The sequence below is a fragment of the Eulemur rufifrons genome, chromosome 20 (assembly GCF_041146395.1).
Source record: "Eulemur rufifrons isolate Redbay chromosome 20, OSU_ERuf_1, whole genome shotgun sequence".
Taxonomy (NCBI): Eukaryota; Metazoa; Chordata; class Mammalia; order Primates; family Lemuridae; genus Eulemur; species Eulemur rufifrons.
Genome location: NC_091002.1, coordinates 35464224 through 35477676, shown reverse-complemented (window position 1 = coordinate 35477676; position 13453 = coordinate 35464224). Strand labels below are relative to the sequence as shown.

The 13453-nt window shown below is 44.9% G+C and overlaps 1 protein-coding gene across 1 annotated transcript in view; it reads right to left on the bottom strand.

The window, feature by feature from the left end:
* Window positions 1-526: 526 nt before the first annotated feature.
* Window positions 527-13453, bottom strand: part of ISM1 (isthmin 1) — a 62368-nt gene continuing 49441 nt past the window's right edge. Inside the window, exons 4-6 of the mRNA XM_069496247.1 lie at window positions 8657-8800; window positions 5477-5566; window positions 527-2238 (exon numbers count right to left, since the gene is read on the bottom strand). Of these exons, the coding sequence (XP_069352348.1) occupies window positions 1721-2238; window positions 5477-5566; window positions 8657-8800 (752 nt within the window). The 3' untranslated portion in view covers window positions 527-1720. The remainder of the gene's footprint in view (window positions 2239-5476; window positions 5567-8656; window positions 8801-13453) is intronic.

Here is a 13453-nt window from a genome sequence, read left to right as displayed (position 1 = left end):
GTAAATGACTGATAAAAGCTTTTCCATATGAATAGGATTTTACCAGGAGAACTTAAGGGTAGGGTCAGGAATTCCAAAGACCAGGAATATAAGGACACCAAAATGTGATGTAGTAGAAAGAACATTGAGCTAGAAAATGAAAGATGGGTCCAAGGTGATTTATGTTTTCTGAGCTTTGCTTTTTCTTATCTGGAGAAGGAATATTTTGCATCATGAGTAGTTCTACATATTACTATAATCACAGAATTTTGTCTGGAAGTGGCCCCGCTCACCCAAGCTGTCTTAAGCCTTTGGTCTGGCTTCTGGGAGGGCAAAAAGTTGCACATGTGTCGATGGGCCTCAGCCTCCTGGGGGCTGGGTAGACCCTCTTGGTTGCAAAGGTGCTATGACTTACACCACCCACAATCATGTCAATCAATGAACCTTTTATTCCCACCTGGGTTGAACTTTCCTCTTCCCTACCTTGAAGCCTTGCTTCACTAGGGCTATTAATGGTATTTGTATTATAAATCAAGGATGCAGGTAACACATTTTATTATGATTTTATTATATATTCTCTTTTCCTGGAGTTTTGCAAGTAAAAGATCGCATAAGAACCAACTCTTTATTTCTCATAAGTTCCACCCTACAGAACCAGATCATATTACAATTGCTTATGCATAATATCCAATGACTCAATAAATACTTTACAAAAATAATGCAGTTTTTTTCCTTTCTTAAAACATAAAAAAATTAGGATTTCTTAGACTTGAGCCCCCCTCCCCTTTTTATATTTATTTACTGGGAATATATTGTTGGAAAAAATTCATTAAAATGGCATTAAAATAAAATAGATAAAATGAGGTCTATATTTTTTCCCATTTGTTTTGTTTTTTTTTTCTTTGGAAAAGTGCTACTCCCTGTTTTTATGTGTGAACGTCCTACAGTCTTCTGAACCTACAAAGACATAAGCAGAAATTCTACTGTTTGGGGCTATGTAGAATCATAGCATTATGCTAATATTAGTCTTTTATTTTAAAGCCCATTTAAAACCAGGCCTCACATTTGCCCCTAAAATACCCCACCCCCTACCCAGTCTTAGGCAAGAGAAGTTCGGAATCTGAGACTCCAGCAAGGTGCCTTATGACTAAATAACATTTGGTTTAAGGTGGGTGTTTTCTTGTTTTGATACATTTCCATTGCATTATTTAGTTTTAAAGAAATCATTGCAAAATTCCCTTTCTCTTCCACGTCCCTAAGCCTCTTTCTTTCTGAATTCTCACAGAAGCGATTAGTTTCACGATGACACCTCCAGACAAAAGGTTACCCATAAGTCACATTTGTATTAAATAAGTTATATATAAAAACTGCTTATAACGTTTACAACCTCAGTCTCTTTCCCCCTTTGCCTCTCTTGGAAACTCCGGATCCGGTGTGAATTGAATCACACCCACTATGGCTTCCAGGTTCTTCTGGCTTGTTTGTTGTCCCCATCCTCCTGCCCACATCACCCCAGGAGGACTTCTAAGGAGCTCAGTAGGCACTGCAGATGGCCAGGTGGCGTCACACGGCAGTCACCCGGGCCTGGCGAACACCCTTAGTGTAACGTATGAAAATACTCATGTGGTATATACAAATATACACATACGCGGATAAGGAGGACTCCGTGCTAGTCGGCAGATCAGTGCAGTGCGTTTGTGTCGCAAAACCAGAAGTGGCGTTTCCACCCGCCCCAGCCTCTTTAGTACTCCCTGGCCTCTTGGAACTGCTTGATGTAGTCCTCGTCCGAAGGGCTCTCTGTGCACTTCTGTCCGTTGTTGGGAGGCCGGGCCTCATTGTACCTGCTCCAGTCGCCCTTGCAAATGATCCAGGGCAGGACGTCCACTTTGTAGTGCAGCTCGGCCGAGAACTCGGTGCTGATGAGGTTGGGCGTCCCCGCACCTTTGCCCCTGGTGATGAGCTGCATGTTGTCGCCATAGCAACAGTGCTGGGCGGCCAGCGTGGTGCTCTCCAGGGACAGCATGGACCGGATGCAGTACCGGGCCGTGGGTTTGTAGATCTCCAGCTTCTCCTTGGGCCCGCTGGCGTCCTTCCAGCGGAAGTCCTTGTGCTTGATGCGGTCGAAGATGTCGGCCGTGCTGTAGGCCACCTCGGTGGGGTAGGAGCAGGGGCAGCTGGGCAGGTCATTGATCACCTTGTGCATGTACTTCTTCAAGAACTCGCTTTTGCAGCTCATCCACCGCTCACAGCTGTCCATGTCTGAAAAAGGCCACATACACACCCTCTCACCACATGCACCAGCGGTCCACAGGATGACACTGAAGTCAACTCCCCTCCTCGACCCAAAGACCCCTGCAGCCGCCGAGAACAACCAGGCATGGGTGGCCATTGTCACCTCCCTTGAACTTGGGAACTTCTTGGTTCACAAGACTTCCTCCCAACTCCCCACTTCGTAGTAGGACATATTTTCAGACCCACAGAAAAGTAAAGAGAAAATACTTATATGATGATTATTCATATTCCATCACCTAGATTTGACTATATTTGCTCCACCTTTTAAAAATTTTGTGGAAATATGTATTACTACCCCTAAATTTTAGTAGGCATAGACCAAAAAAAAAAAAAATAAGAGAGTATGTTTTCCTAGATAACCATAACCCTATTATCACTCCTAACAAAATTAACAATAATTCAGAGGGTTGTTTTGAATCTCCTCTCTAAATAACTGATGTGATGGAAAAGGATTCAAACAAACATTCATGGGACTAAGTTTTGTTTCTGCCACTCACTGACTGGTTTAAAATAGGGCTAGTCTCTCAACCTCTTAACCTCAGGCAGTAACAATCACTGTCTGCGAATTCACAGGGTAAGATACCTCAAAGAGGAAAGGGCACCAGGTACCTGCTTTTAGAGAACTTGACATTTGGGCCAGAGGCCAGAAACCTGTAGGCCTAGGTCAGAAGCCACTCCCAGAGGTATTGTGTTTGGTTCTTTCAGCATTAAAAAAATATTGATAGTTGCCAATATTTAAGAAATAGGTGGCCGGGCGCGGTGGCTCACGCCTGTAATCCTAGCACTCTGGGAGGCCGAGGTGGGCGGATCGTTTGAGCTCAGGAGTTCGAGACCAGCCTGAGCAAGAGCGAGACCCCACCTCTACTAAAAATAGAAAGAAATTATATGGACAGCTAAAAATATATATAGAAAAAATTAGCCGGGCATGGTGGCGCATGCCTGTAGTCCCAGCTACTCGGGAGGCTGAGACAGGAGGATCGCTTGAGCTCAGGAGTTTGAGGTTGCTGTGAGCTAGGCTGACGCCACGGCACTCACTCTAGCCTGGGCAACAGAGTGAGACTCTGTCTCAAAAAAAAAAAAAAAAAAAAAGAAATAGGTGATTTCAGTTGTAAGTGTGGATTCCTGGCCTCATTTGAATAATCAAGAGATGGATCTCTGCTGGTCTTGTATTTCCTCATGGAAACAACTGTCCCCATGAACAGGTGAACAATGACCCCTGCTTGGCAAGGGCAGGAGGTCCCCAGTTCAGCACAGCCCCTGTTTGATTCCTTCACTCACAGGTGACCTCTTGGTCCCTTAGTCATCTGAACCTGGGACCTCAGGTTGAATGAATATCTTAGTTTGGGTTCTCTCAGACCCTGAGCCAAAATGATTCCAGTGAAAATGGTTCTTTGGGGGTGAATCCAGGAAACAGCAGCAGGGGGTGGGAAAGCAAGACAGGGGAGGGAAGCCAATACAGGAACTGGTTAATCCTGATGGCATCTGGGAAACTGTGCAGAGAACATGCCTCTGTGTTTTCTCATCCAGTGACAGTGTCAAACTTTATCCAAGCCCTGTGATCCTGGAAAACAACGAAGGTTAAGAATCCTGTCCCCCAACCCTTTGCATTCTTACTGCCAAGAACCCCCTTTACCCATAGGACTTAGATGAGATTCACGGGTGCCTCCTTGTTTACCTGTGACAAAGCCGGACACAGACCCTCCAAATTCCCTTTCTTTGCCTCAAAAATGATTAGCTGAACTGTTTATCCTCACTGATCAATCAAAATGGGTCTTAACCAAACTAGATGCTGCTTGCCTGTGGGTTATGATATGAGGAGGTCTTACAAGCTCTCTGCCCCAAAGAGAGGCTGTACCATTTCATGTAAAATTCTCATCTTTAAAGTCATTTTTTAAAATCAAATGCACCCTGTTCACAGAAGGCACCTGATGAATGCACTTTGACTTCAGGTACGTGAAGGGATTGGAGGTGAGGTACAGGCGCTAGTAACACAGGGTTTCCACGCTGCCTCCAGTCTGGCTCGTAGACATGTTTGATTGGGTTTGTTTTTATAATAAATTATTAATATTATCAAGCATTTAAACAATTAAAATGTATTCCAGATTTGAGGCCTCTCTTGGAAAATTAGAACATCTGGCAACCATGGATCAGTATTCATTCCTTGGTGGCTAAGTCACAGCTAACCCCTTTGGATGAAGCTCCTCATTCTGCCGTCGCCCCTGCCGCTCTCTACTGCCCCCTGCCGCTAAAGCTGTTTCAGTTTCTTTTCATCGTAGTGCCAGCACCATTGTCCCGTGTACTTTCTTATGTGTCTTTCCTTTTATTCTAGACTTGTTCTAATGAGACCCTTATCTGACCGTTACAGGCATTTGAGAAACATATTTGTTTACCAAATTAGCTCCTGAATAGCTGGGCTATGGAAAAAAAAAAGGGACTCAGGATACTAAATTGTGGCTGAAGAGGAAGGGCAGAAGTGATGAAGTTAAGTAAGAATTGTTGGGTGGCAAAAAGAGATGGGGCAGAATTTTACCCTTCTGCAATATTACAATTATATGCAGAGGCACATGAAGCTATTTTTAAGAAGCAATCTTGCACCTTGCACCTCAATAGTCACTTTTAATTTTGTGTGGTCCATGTTTATTGGATGTGCTCTAGCACTTTCTAGCAGACAAGCAGCAGAGCGTACCAAAGGTTTATAAAATATTCCTGCAGGGGACGGGGGTCCCATGTACCAAAGGCTTATAAAATATTCCTGCAGGGGATGGGGGTGCACAATATTGAGAAAATTCCCTCTTTCTCTCCCTCCCTCCCTCTGCTGGAGAACTGAGGGCTCCATTTCTTGATTTTATTGCAGTCACCTAGCAAAGGCTGAGGAAACCAGATTCCATGTAGCTTGAGCCCCTACTGTGGGCTGATTCTGTGCTAAGAGTAGAGAGTGGTCTCTTCGGCCTCTTGCTGTGGAGGCTGCACAGTGAGCAGGGTGCACACAGAAGGCCTGTATGGCTCATTCTGGTGCAGGAGACGTAGATTGCTCTCTCTTGCTCAGAGTATATTCAGTAAGCAAGAAATATGCTAGGAGAATTGGACCCCAGAAGAGGAAAATGAAACATTTACATGGATCCAAGGATGGCATTGCAAAGGCAAAAGGAATCTCCAAAGCACTAAGTCAATATTTGGATAAAAAAGAAAAAAAAAATCTTCTTACCAACTTCAAACAGTTTGGTGGCATTAAACTCCTCACTTCCCGCAAGCAGACTCACTTCGGTGGCAGCTGTCCTGAAAGTGTCTTCAATTCCTAAACACAGACAAGAGCTCATTTTTCCCTAGTTATATGGAAAAAGTTACCCCCCCCCCAAATAAAAAAACAAATACACCTGAACAAAGCCTTTTTTGTATTCATTACTACTCACGGGCAGAAACTTGCCAACAGAGGAAACAGTAAAAAGCAGGTAGTAGCGCATAAAATATATTAAAACCCCAGATACCATTTGCAGCATGAAATCAGATCCAAATGTGCCTGAATGAGTCCTAAGGAACTCAGTTGCTGGGCCTGGGGATGGGGTTTTGGGGAGTGGGGAACACATGTCTGGATGGTTGTCTGGTGGTGTCAGGGTGAAAGACTAAACCAGAGGTAGTAGAGGGTAGTGGTTAATACCTTGTTTTTAATAACTGACTGCCTGGGTTCAAATCACTGCTAGCCATGTGCCCTTGGACAAACCATTTAAGTTTCAAAGTTTCGTGTGCCTCAGTTTTCACATCTATAAAATGGGGAGAACTAAATGCCCCCTTGCCCCATAGGGTTGAAAGAATTAAATACATTATGTGTCAAGAAGGTACTTAGGGCAGTAAGTAGTAAGTGTTCACTGATGGTTTTCCCTTGAATATTTGTCCAGCTCATTGAGGATGCAGCGGTCCATAGCCAAAGACCAGATAGCTCATATTCTAGGACTTTTAGCATTGTCGATGATGCTTCAGAAAGAATAAGCTGGGCTTGCCATTACGTGTTCTGAGGGACAGAACCCAGCTTTCCTCAAACTTCCTGGTTTGCCCAAATTCCCCAAACTCCCTCCGTCACTCCCCAAACTACCACCTACAGCCAGTCTTCCTTTACCAAGAGGAATCACATACAAGCTGAAGCAATAAGAAGAGGAGGGAGTGGGGGCCATGGAACACCTGTTGGCAAGCTTTGGTTTCCCTGCTGGGTATGACTCGATTTCCTTTATGTGACTTTCTCTGATTTTATGTGAGGCCCCTCAAACTTATCTGTAGGGTTGACCTAGGGGACAGACTTTTACAGTGTAATCACTGCCAGGCCAAGAAGATCTTGTCTGCCCCATGAGTCTTTCTAGTAAAGCTGAGAATCAATAAAGAAAAAGATCCTGAAAAAGGAAACCCCTCAAGTTCCAAGGGAGTCCTGAAAAGCTGTAATAGCCAGGGACACAGGGGCAGGAAAGAAGGAAGGAGGACAAGGACAGAAGAGAAGAAAATGTATGAAGAGGGCTGCCAGCCACACTGCTCTCAGCGGCGACAGAAAACCAGAAGGAAGCATCCAAGATGGCGGCAGAGGAAGCCTCCCCCTGACAAGATACCTAAACCTGCCACCTTGGTCTGGACGCCAGCCCCAGAAAAGAAAACAGCAGGCAACCCCCCAAACCCTGACATTCAGTGCTGTGTGTGTCTATGTGTGGCTGAGCCCAAGACCCTTCTTCCTGGTGCAGGTGGGAGAGTTTAATGATCACTCTGTGTTCAGACTGCCTCGATGCAAATTCCAGATGTATCGCTTGCTGCCTGTGCGACTCTAGGCAGGTTAACCCGCTATGCCTCAGTTTCCACAGCTGTCACACGAGCACAGTGATACATTCCTATTTCATGAGACTACTGTGAGGATTAAATGAAATAATACATACAATTTTAGAAATTTGCTTGATATGTAAGTACTCAAGTACTCTTATTCATTACCATCTTTTTCACTTTTTTCTCCTTCATCTTCTTCATCTTTATCTTCCTTTTCTTTTACCTCGCCTTCTCACCTTCATCATCATCTCCTTCTTTATCTTTCTCTTCATATTTTCCTTCTCTTCCTTCTTCATTTTCTTCCTGTCCTCCTCCTCCTCCTCCTCACAGTGTTATTATTTATTGCGTCATCCAAATCCCACCCACCAGACTTCCAACTCAGCTCGTCATGACTCCCGGGGAAAGATCAGGACAAGCATCTTGATGGCCACCCCGCTCTGTTGAAATCCATCTGCGCAGCTGACGGGCAGCCAGAACCGCCACATCTTGCATTTCAGCCCCATTTTCGACACCGGCCCTTCCGCTCACAAACAGACTCATTCCACTCTGATCCTTCCTCTCTCTCCTCAGAAACCCCTTTGAACTTTCACGTCACTTGTGCCCCAAACATCTCCAGTTGGAGAACAGAGTGTCTAGGGGTAGAAATAGGAAGTCTAGGGTGCAGGGATCAGATTTTCTGGCACTGAAATTTCTTTCAGATGAAGCCATTAGGAATGTGTGGTTTCTTGAAAGGGCCTAAGATATTATTTTAGGCTGGTATTCTACCTGGCTGTGGGGAACACATAGTAAAATGATAGGCCAGGAGTTGGTAAGCTTTTTTATAAAGGGTCAGAGAGTAAATATTTTAGGTTTTGTGGGTCACATATGGTCTCGGTTGCTGCTGCTTCCTCTTCCTCCTCTTGCTCCCTTCCTCCTCTTCCTCCTCCTCCTCTTCATCCTCTTCCTCCTCCTCTTCACAACCCTTTAAAAATGTGTGGGCCATACACAAACAGGTCGAGGGTTGGACTTGGCCCGTTGGCCATAGTTTGCCAACAACTGCTATCGTCGGTCACAATTATTGTTCACTCTCAGTATGACCTCTCACCAAGTTTGCAATTAGTTTTTAAAGCACTGACAATGTAGTACAAAGGTATAATTAACTGTGAGATCGCCCCAGTTTGTTCCGCCGGGGCCTTTGGCAATAGTCAGGTGGTACCGGCAGGGCTAACTGTGTGGTTTTTCTGTGGATGGCTGTCAAGCCTCTTGTCCTGTCTTCCTTTTCAGACCACGAATGTCTGTCTTCATGTGTGTCTTCAAGACACAAAACAAATCCCACATTAAAGGCCCAAACTAACCAGAGTCTCTCCTTTAAATTAAATAAGTACAATGTGGCATTGTCCTTTAGGTCACGGCCACTGCAATTGCGCATTAGATGCAGAAAATCCATCTTTTCATCCATTAAGCTCATTGTTAGTTATCTCTTGTCTCACTCTGGTCAGAAGTCTTATTAGGAAAATGGTTGTCTTTTTAAAAAGACAATTTCTATAAGTTTTTAAATATAAATTTAAAAGCTTCCCCTTGAACTTGGAGCCACACCCCTGGGTAAGCTCACCTGGGCAGTTTGGACGGTCACAGGTCCTCGATTCTGTCGCGGTGCATGCGTAGCCACAAGACCGGGTCCGTTTCTGGTTGCCATTCCCACAGGTGACGCTGCAGACAGACCAGAGACTCCAGTCACCCTCACCGTCTGTGGAATCTGGAAGGGAGCCAGGGAGATGGTCATCAACCTCCCCCACACAGTCCCCAAATCTCCCTATCAAGCAGCCCACCAATTGTTCACTTCCATCCTTCTCACTGTTGGAGGGGGCAAGATGACACCTGAAGCTAAAAGACTTACGGCTCCAGGGCTCATTCCAGAGATGCGCTTTGTGAAGGCAGAGAGGTCTGGGGCACTGTGGTGCTCAGGGTTCCCTAGAAGGTGCCCAAGAAATGCCTATTGAGAAGGCGCACATTTGCAGAGCATGGAACCATGGAACTGCTTCCAAAGGTGACCACCACCACTTCCTTCCCTCCCTGTGCATACATCCGCCCAGAGAGAGAGAGAGAGAGAGAGAGAGAAGCAGAGAGGAAGACAGAGAATTTATTTCCCTTTCTCTAGAATCTGGGCTGGCCAGGTAGCTTCCGGCTTTTGCTCTGGGGAATCCAGTGACTACGAAAAAAGCTCAGACTAAATCTGTAAACTATGGGATGTCACATGGAAAGAGAAGAGACACATACAGGACCACTGAGACATCAGACATATGAGCAAATCCTTCTCGAACCTTCCAGCCCTTCCCAGTGGAGAGCTGAATGCAGGTGGTGCCACCAGGACTCAAGGAATGGCCCAGTGGCCCTGCCTGAACTCCTAGGCCACGGAATCACAAGAAATAATAAACTGCTATTGTTTTAAGCCAGCAAGTTTGGGACGGTTTGTTACACAACAAGAGATAACTGGTGCATTAACGGTGAAGCTAGAGATGGTCCCCTGAAGTCATTACTTGACATCCATCCAATGAACATTTATAATATTTATTTATTTATTATATGTCAGGCACAATTCTAGGTATGTGGGATACACCATTAAGTAAACCTTTCCAAGATCCCCACCCTGGTGGAACTAATATTTTAGTGAGAAGAGAGAAGCAACCATCAATAAACACAAGAAGTGAGTGAATTGTTTAGTATGTTAAAAGTTGACGAATGGTGTGCAAACAGGAAAACTTGAACAGGCTAGAGGGGCCTGGGAATGAGAAGTGTGGGAGAGGTGGGTTCTTTAGCAAGACTGACTTCTTCCTCTTATCAAAAGTAAAGTCCTGGAGTGGTTGGGTGACTTGTCCAAGGTTCTCAGATTAACAGGAAGGAGGGCCTGGGCCCTCACGCCAAGCCCTTGCTCTCTCAAACATGACTCTTTCTGCAGCGCCGTCCTCTGTGGTAATCTCTCCTGGTTTACCCAAACCTTCCTATGGCCTTGGGGCCTCTGCTGGTGCCAAGTGTGGAGCTACAGGCATGTGCCTTGCAGCGGGGGAGTACCCTGTGTTCATAACCGGTCGCGGCGATCGGTACTACGTAGGCCCCGCAAAAATGTCGTCCACACATGTTTCTACCTGAACTGTGGGCCTGTGCCAGCCTCCCGGCTATTGTTTACGTGGCGTTCACTCTGAATACTCCTCAGGCAAACACAGAGCCTCTAAGCCTCCTCAGCACACTCAGCAAGGTCAGAGGAGCTGGGGGACTGCATGGCGGAGTCCTCTTCCTTAATTCTGAGCTGAGAGTTTGCTCACACCTCACCTTCCCCTGGGGCCCCATCCATGTCCCTCCCCTCCCCAAAAAAGAATTTTTCCGAACTTTGATTTTCTTCTAAGAAATGGTTTTCCAACCACACAGCCAAGCAGATGTTGGAAACTACTGCTTTGTGTTAGGGAATTGGGCTGCCTTCCCTAGTCTACCATCCCTTGTTAGGCAGCAACACAGCAGGGCAAGGAGAAACCACTCAGGTAGGCCAGCTGCCACTTCCTCGGAGACCTCCACGGTCTGGTGTCTCTTGGTGATCTCTCTGAGAACACCAGAGATGTCCCTGCAACAGTCACACAATCGCACGCTTGTCACTGGGAGGGTCCAGGTGCAGCAGGTTATACACACACATGCACACACTCAGTCACATCTTGCACATAACGTTGAGGCCAGATTTTGTTAAAGGAAATACAAATGAAAACAGTCACAAGTGCAGATTATAATGTTTTTATACTCATAAAAAGCTTACAAAATCAGGTAGGCAGAGTTCACATCACCTGTGGGGTGGGGACCAGCATAAGACATAACTAAATGATGCCAAATGGTCTCCTTGGCTTTGCACAAACATAGGGTCCTCAACCTCCTAGAACTCTCTTGCAGCCTTGCCTCTCCATTACAGTAGAGAGAGAGCAAATTTTGAAGAATATCATCCCTGAACTTTGAGATTTTAGCATTAAGCTCATGAGGAGATTTATATTGGAATCTCCGCATGACATAAGTTCTTGTTTTGGTTTCTTGGACCTAAATTACTAAAAGTTAACACTGCATCAGATTATGTGAAAAATGATGCTCATGTAATTCCTCTCCCCAAATCCATCCCCTTGGTTACTTCCTCTCAAGCTGATCCCAGGATGGGCCATGTGACTTGCTTTGGCCAATGGGATAATAGTAAATATGATGCCTGCAGAGGCTTGGACAGTGTGCATGCGTTAGGGCTTATCACTTGCAGCCATGGGCAACTCTTCCACCTCCAGACAACTCACAGACTCACGAGAGAGAACCCTTTTGTTCTTTCAAACTACTAAATTTTGGGGGTGATTTCTTAAGCAGCAAAAGCTAACTGTTACAAATACACCATAAAATCCTCCCTAAAATATGCTCTCTAGACAGCTGCCAGATCCTGGAACAATCAAAGATTTATTATCACAGTTAAGTGACTTTCTCCATGTCTTTATTTTACATGCTCACAGAGCCATTTCATTTCCAAACATTTTTTCGATATGGGTTCCCCAAAGTTAGGCACAGAACACTTATAGTTAATCATTTCTATGGAAGTTAGCGATGAAATACAACAACCTCCTAGGAAAAAGCTTGTACGTGAGCTCACTGCCCGGAGCCTTCACAGCACACTGGCCCAGAGCAACATCCCAGCAAAGTCCCTCCTCTTGGGGACTTGTATTTGTTTAATGTGTTCAAAGGACAGAAAGGGAGTTTCTGACTGGGACAGATCTTTGAGGACAGTATTCCTTTCTGCTATAATAAAACAAGCCTGTTCTCATTTGCTCACCTACCAGGGAGTGTTGCTCAAAGCAGAAAATGAATGTAAGTGGCAATAATTGCAAAGATAACAACAATGACAGGAAAAAACAGTTCCTGGGAACATTTATATGGTGCTTTGACAGCCCTAGCTGGGAGATCAAAGAGTTCAAGGAGGGAAGAAACAATCCACGGTGCAGTGGACTGAGAGCTGGGTTTCAAAGATGCCATTTCAAATGTTAAAGTAGACCTTTATAGCTTCAGGGCACTAGAGTTCTGTGGGTCAGTCATAGTGTTGGGGAAACTGAAGTGACTTGGGTTTTGACTTGGCCACCAGCAAACCTAATCCTAGATGATAGCGGCTACCAATTTTTGAGGGCCTGCTTTAACCAGCTGCTCTGTCTATCCACACTGACTAAACTCCTGCAATAACCCTGCAAGGTAAATGGAAACATCCTCCTTTTATGGACAAGGAAATCAAGGCTCAGAGAGGTTAAGGTACTTGCCTGGGGTCACACAGCTCACAGGCAACGGCAGAACTGGGATTAGGTCTAAAGTCTGTCTGTTCTCACCATATCCTGTTCGAAAGCCTGGTACTCTAGTAGCTTTGATTCTGACCCAAGTTGGCCTCCCTTCCTTGAGATATCCACTATGTGGCCAAAACTCAACAACACAAAGAAAAGCTCCTGAAAAAAAATCACTGTGACATTTTCTATTAGAATTGAACCATGACCAGTTAGAGAATTTCAAAGAACTGAGCCCTAACCCAGGTAACAATAAGCAGTGCCCACCTAATTTCATCATGTAGACTATTCTAAATAATTTGGGAAATGGTATACTACTGTTAGGCAGAGAAGTATTTATGTGGACTCTCTCTTTGCCCTGGATACCTGCAGTATCTAAACAGAGGGTATTTAAAATGCAGTATCTCAAACACATACTTTCTACAGTTGAGCTGAGTCCTGGCATCATCACATTATGTTTTTCTATCATCACAAATTAGATCTGTCTTCAGTTGCATATTTTATAATTCATTCAGCAGATGACATTGAATCTCATTTATTGCACCTAGGATTTTTTGAAATACTTTGTGCCTGCAACCATTTAAATTCTTAATAAAAATCCTACCTTCAAAACTCTGAGATCTATCTCCTCCACAAAGGCCAGCTCCTGTGGCATTTTTAAGCTGTCTTAGACAGGGCAGCAAGTACCTAGATACAGAGATACAAAGCACTGCTATGCTGTTGCATGACCCTCACCTTCCTGGGCAGTATGTTCTCTCCCTGTGTCCTCTACAATCACACCCAACATAGGGATAAATATTTAGAAAATGCTAAATGGTTTCTTGATGATTGAAATAAAAGAGGGAATTCTTGGCTTATCTGATGCTGCCTGTAATTCGGGAAATCCCATGTCCCTTGTGAGCTATTCTGAGAAGCAATGATCATTCATTCATTCTGCAAATGCTACTGAGCACCTACGATGGGCTTAGAGTCTTGGTTCGCAAAGTAGCTGCAGGGCTGGCAGAGTCAGCTTCACCTGGGCCCTGGCCATTTCCCTCCACCTACTGCATCACGAGGTGCATTTTGACAAGACCCAGGTT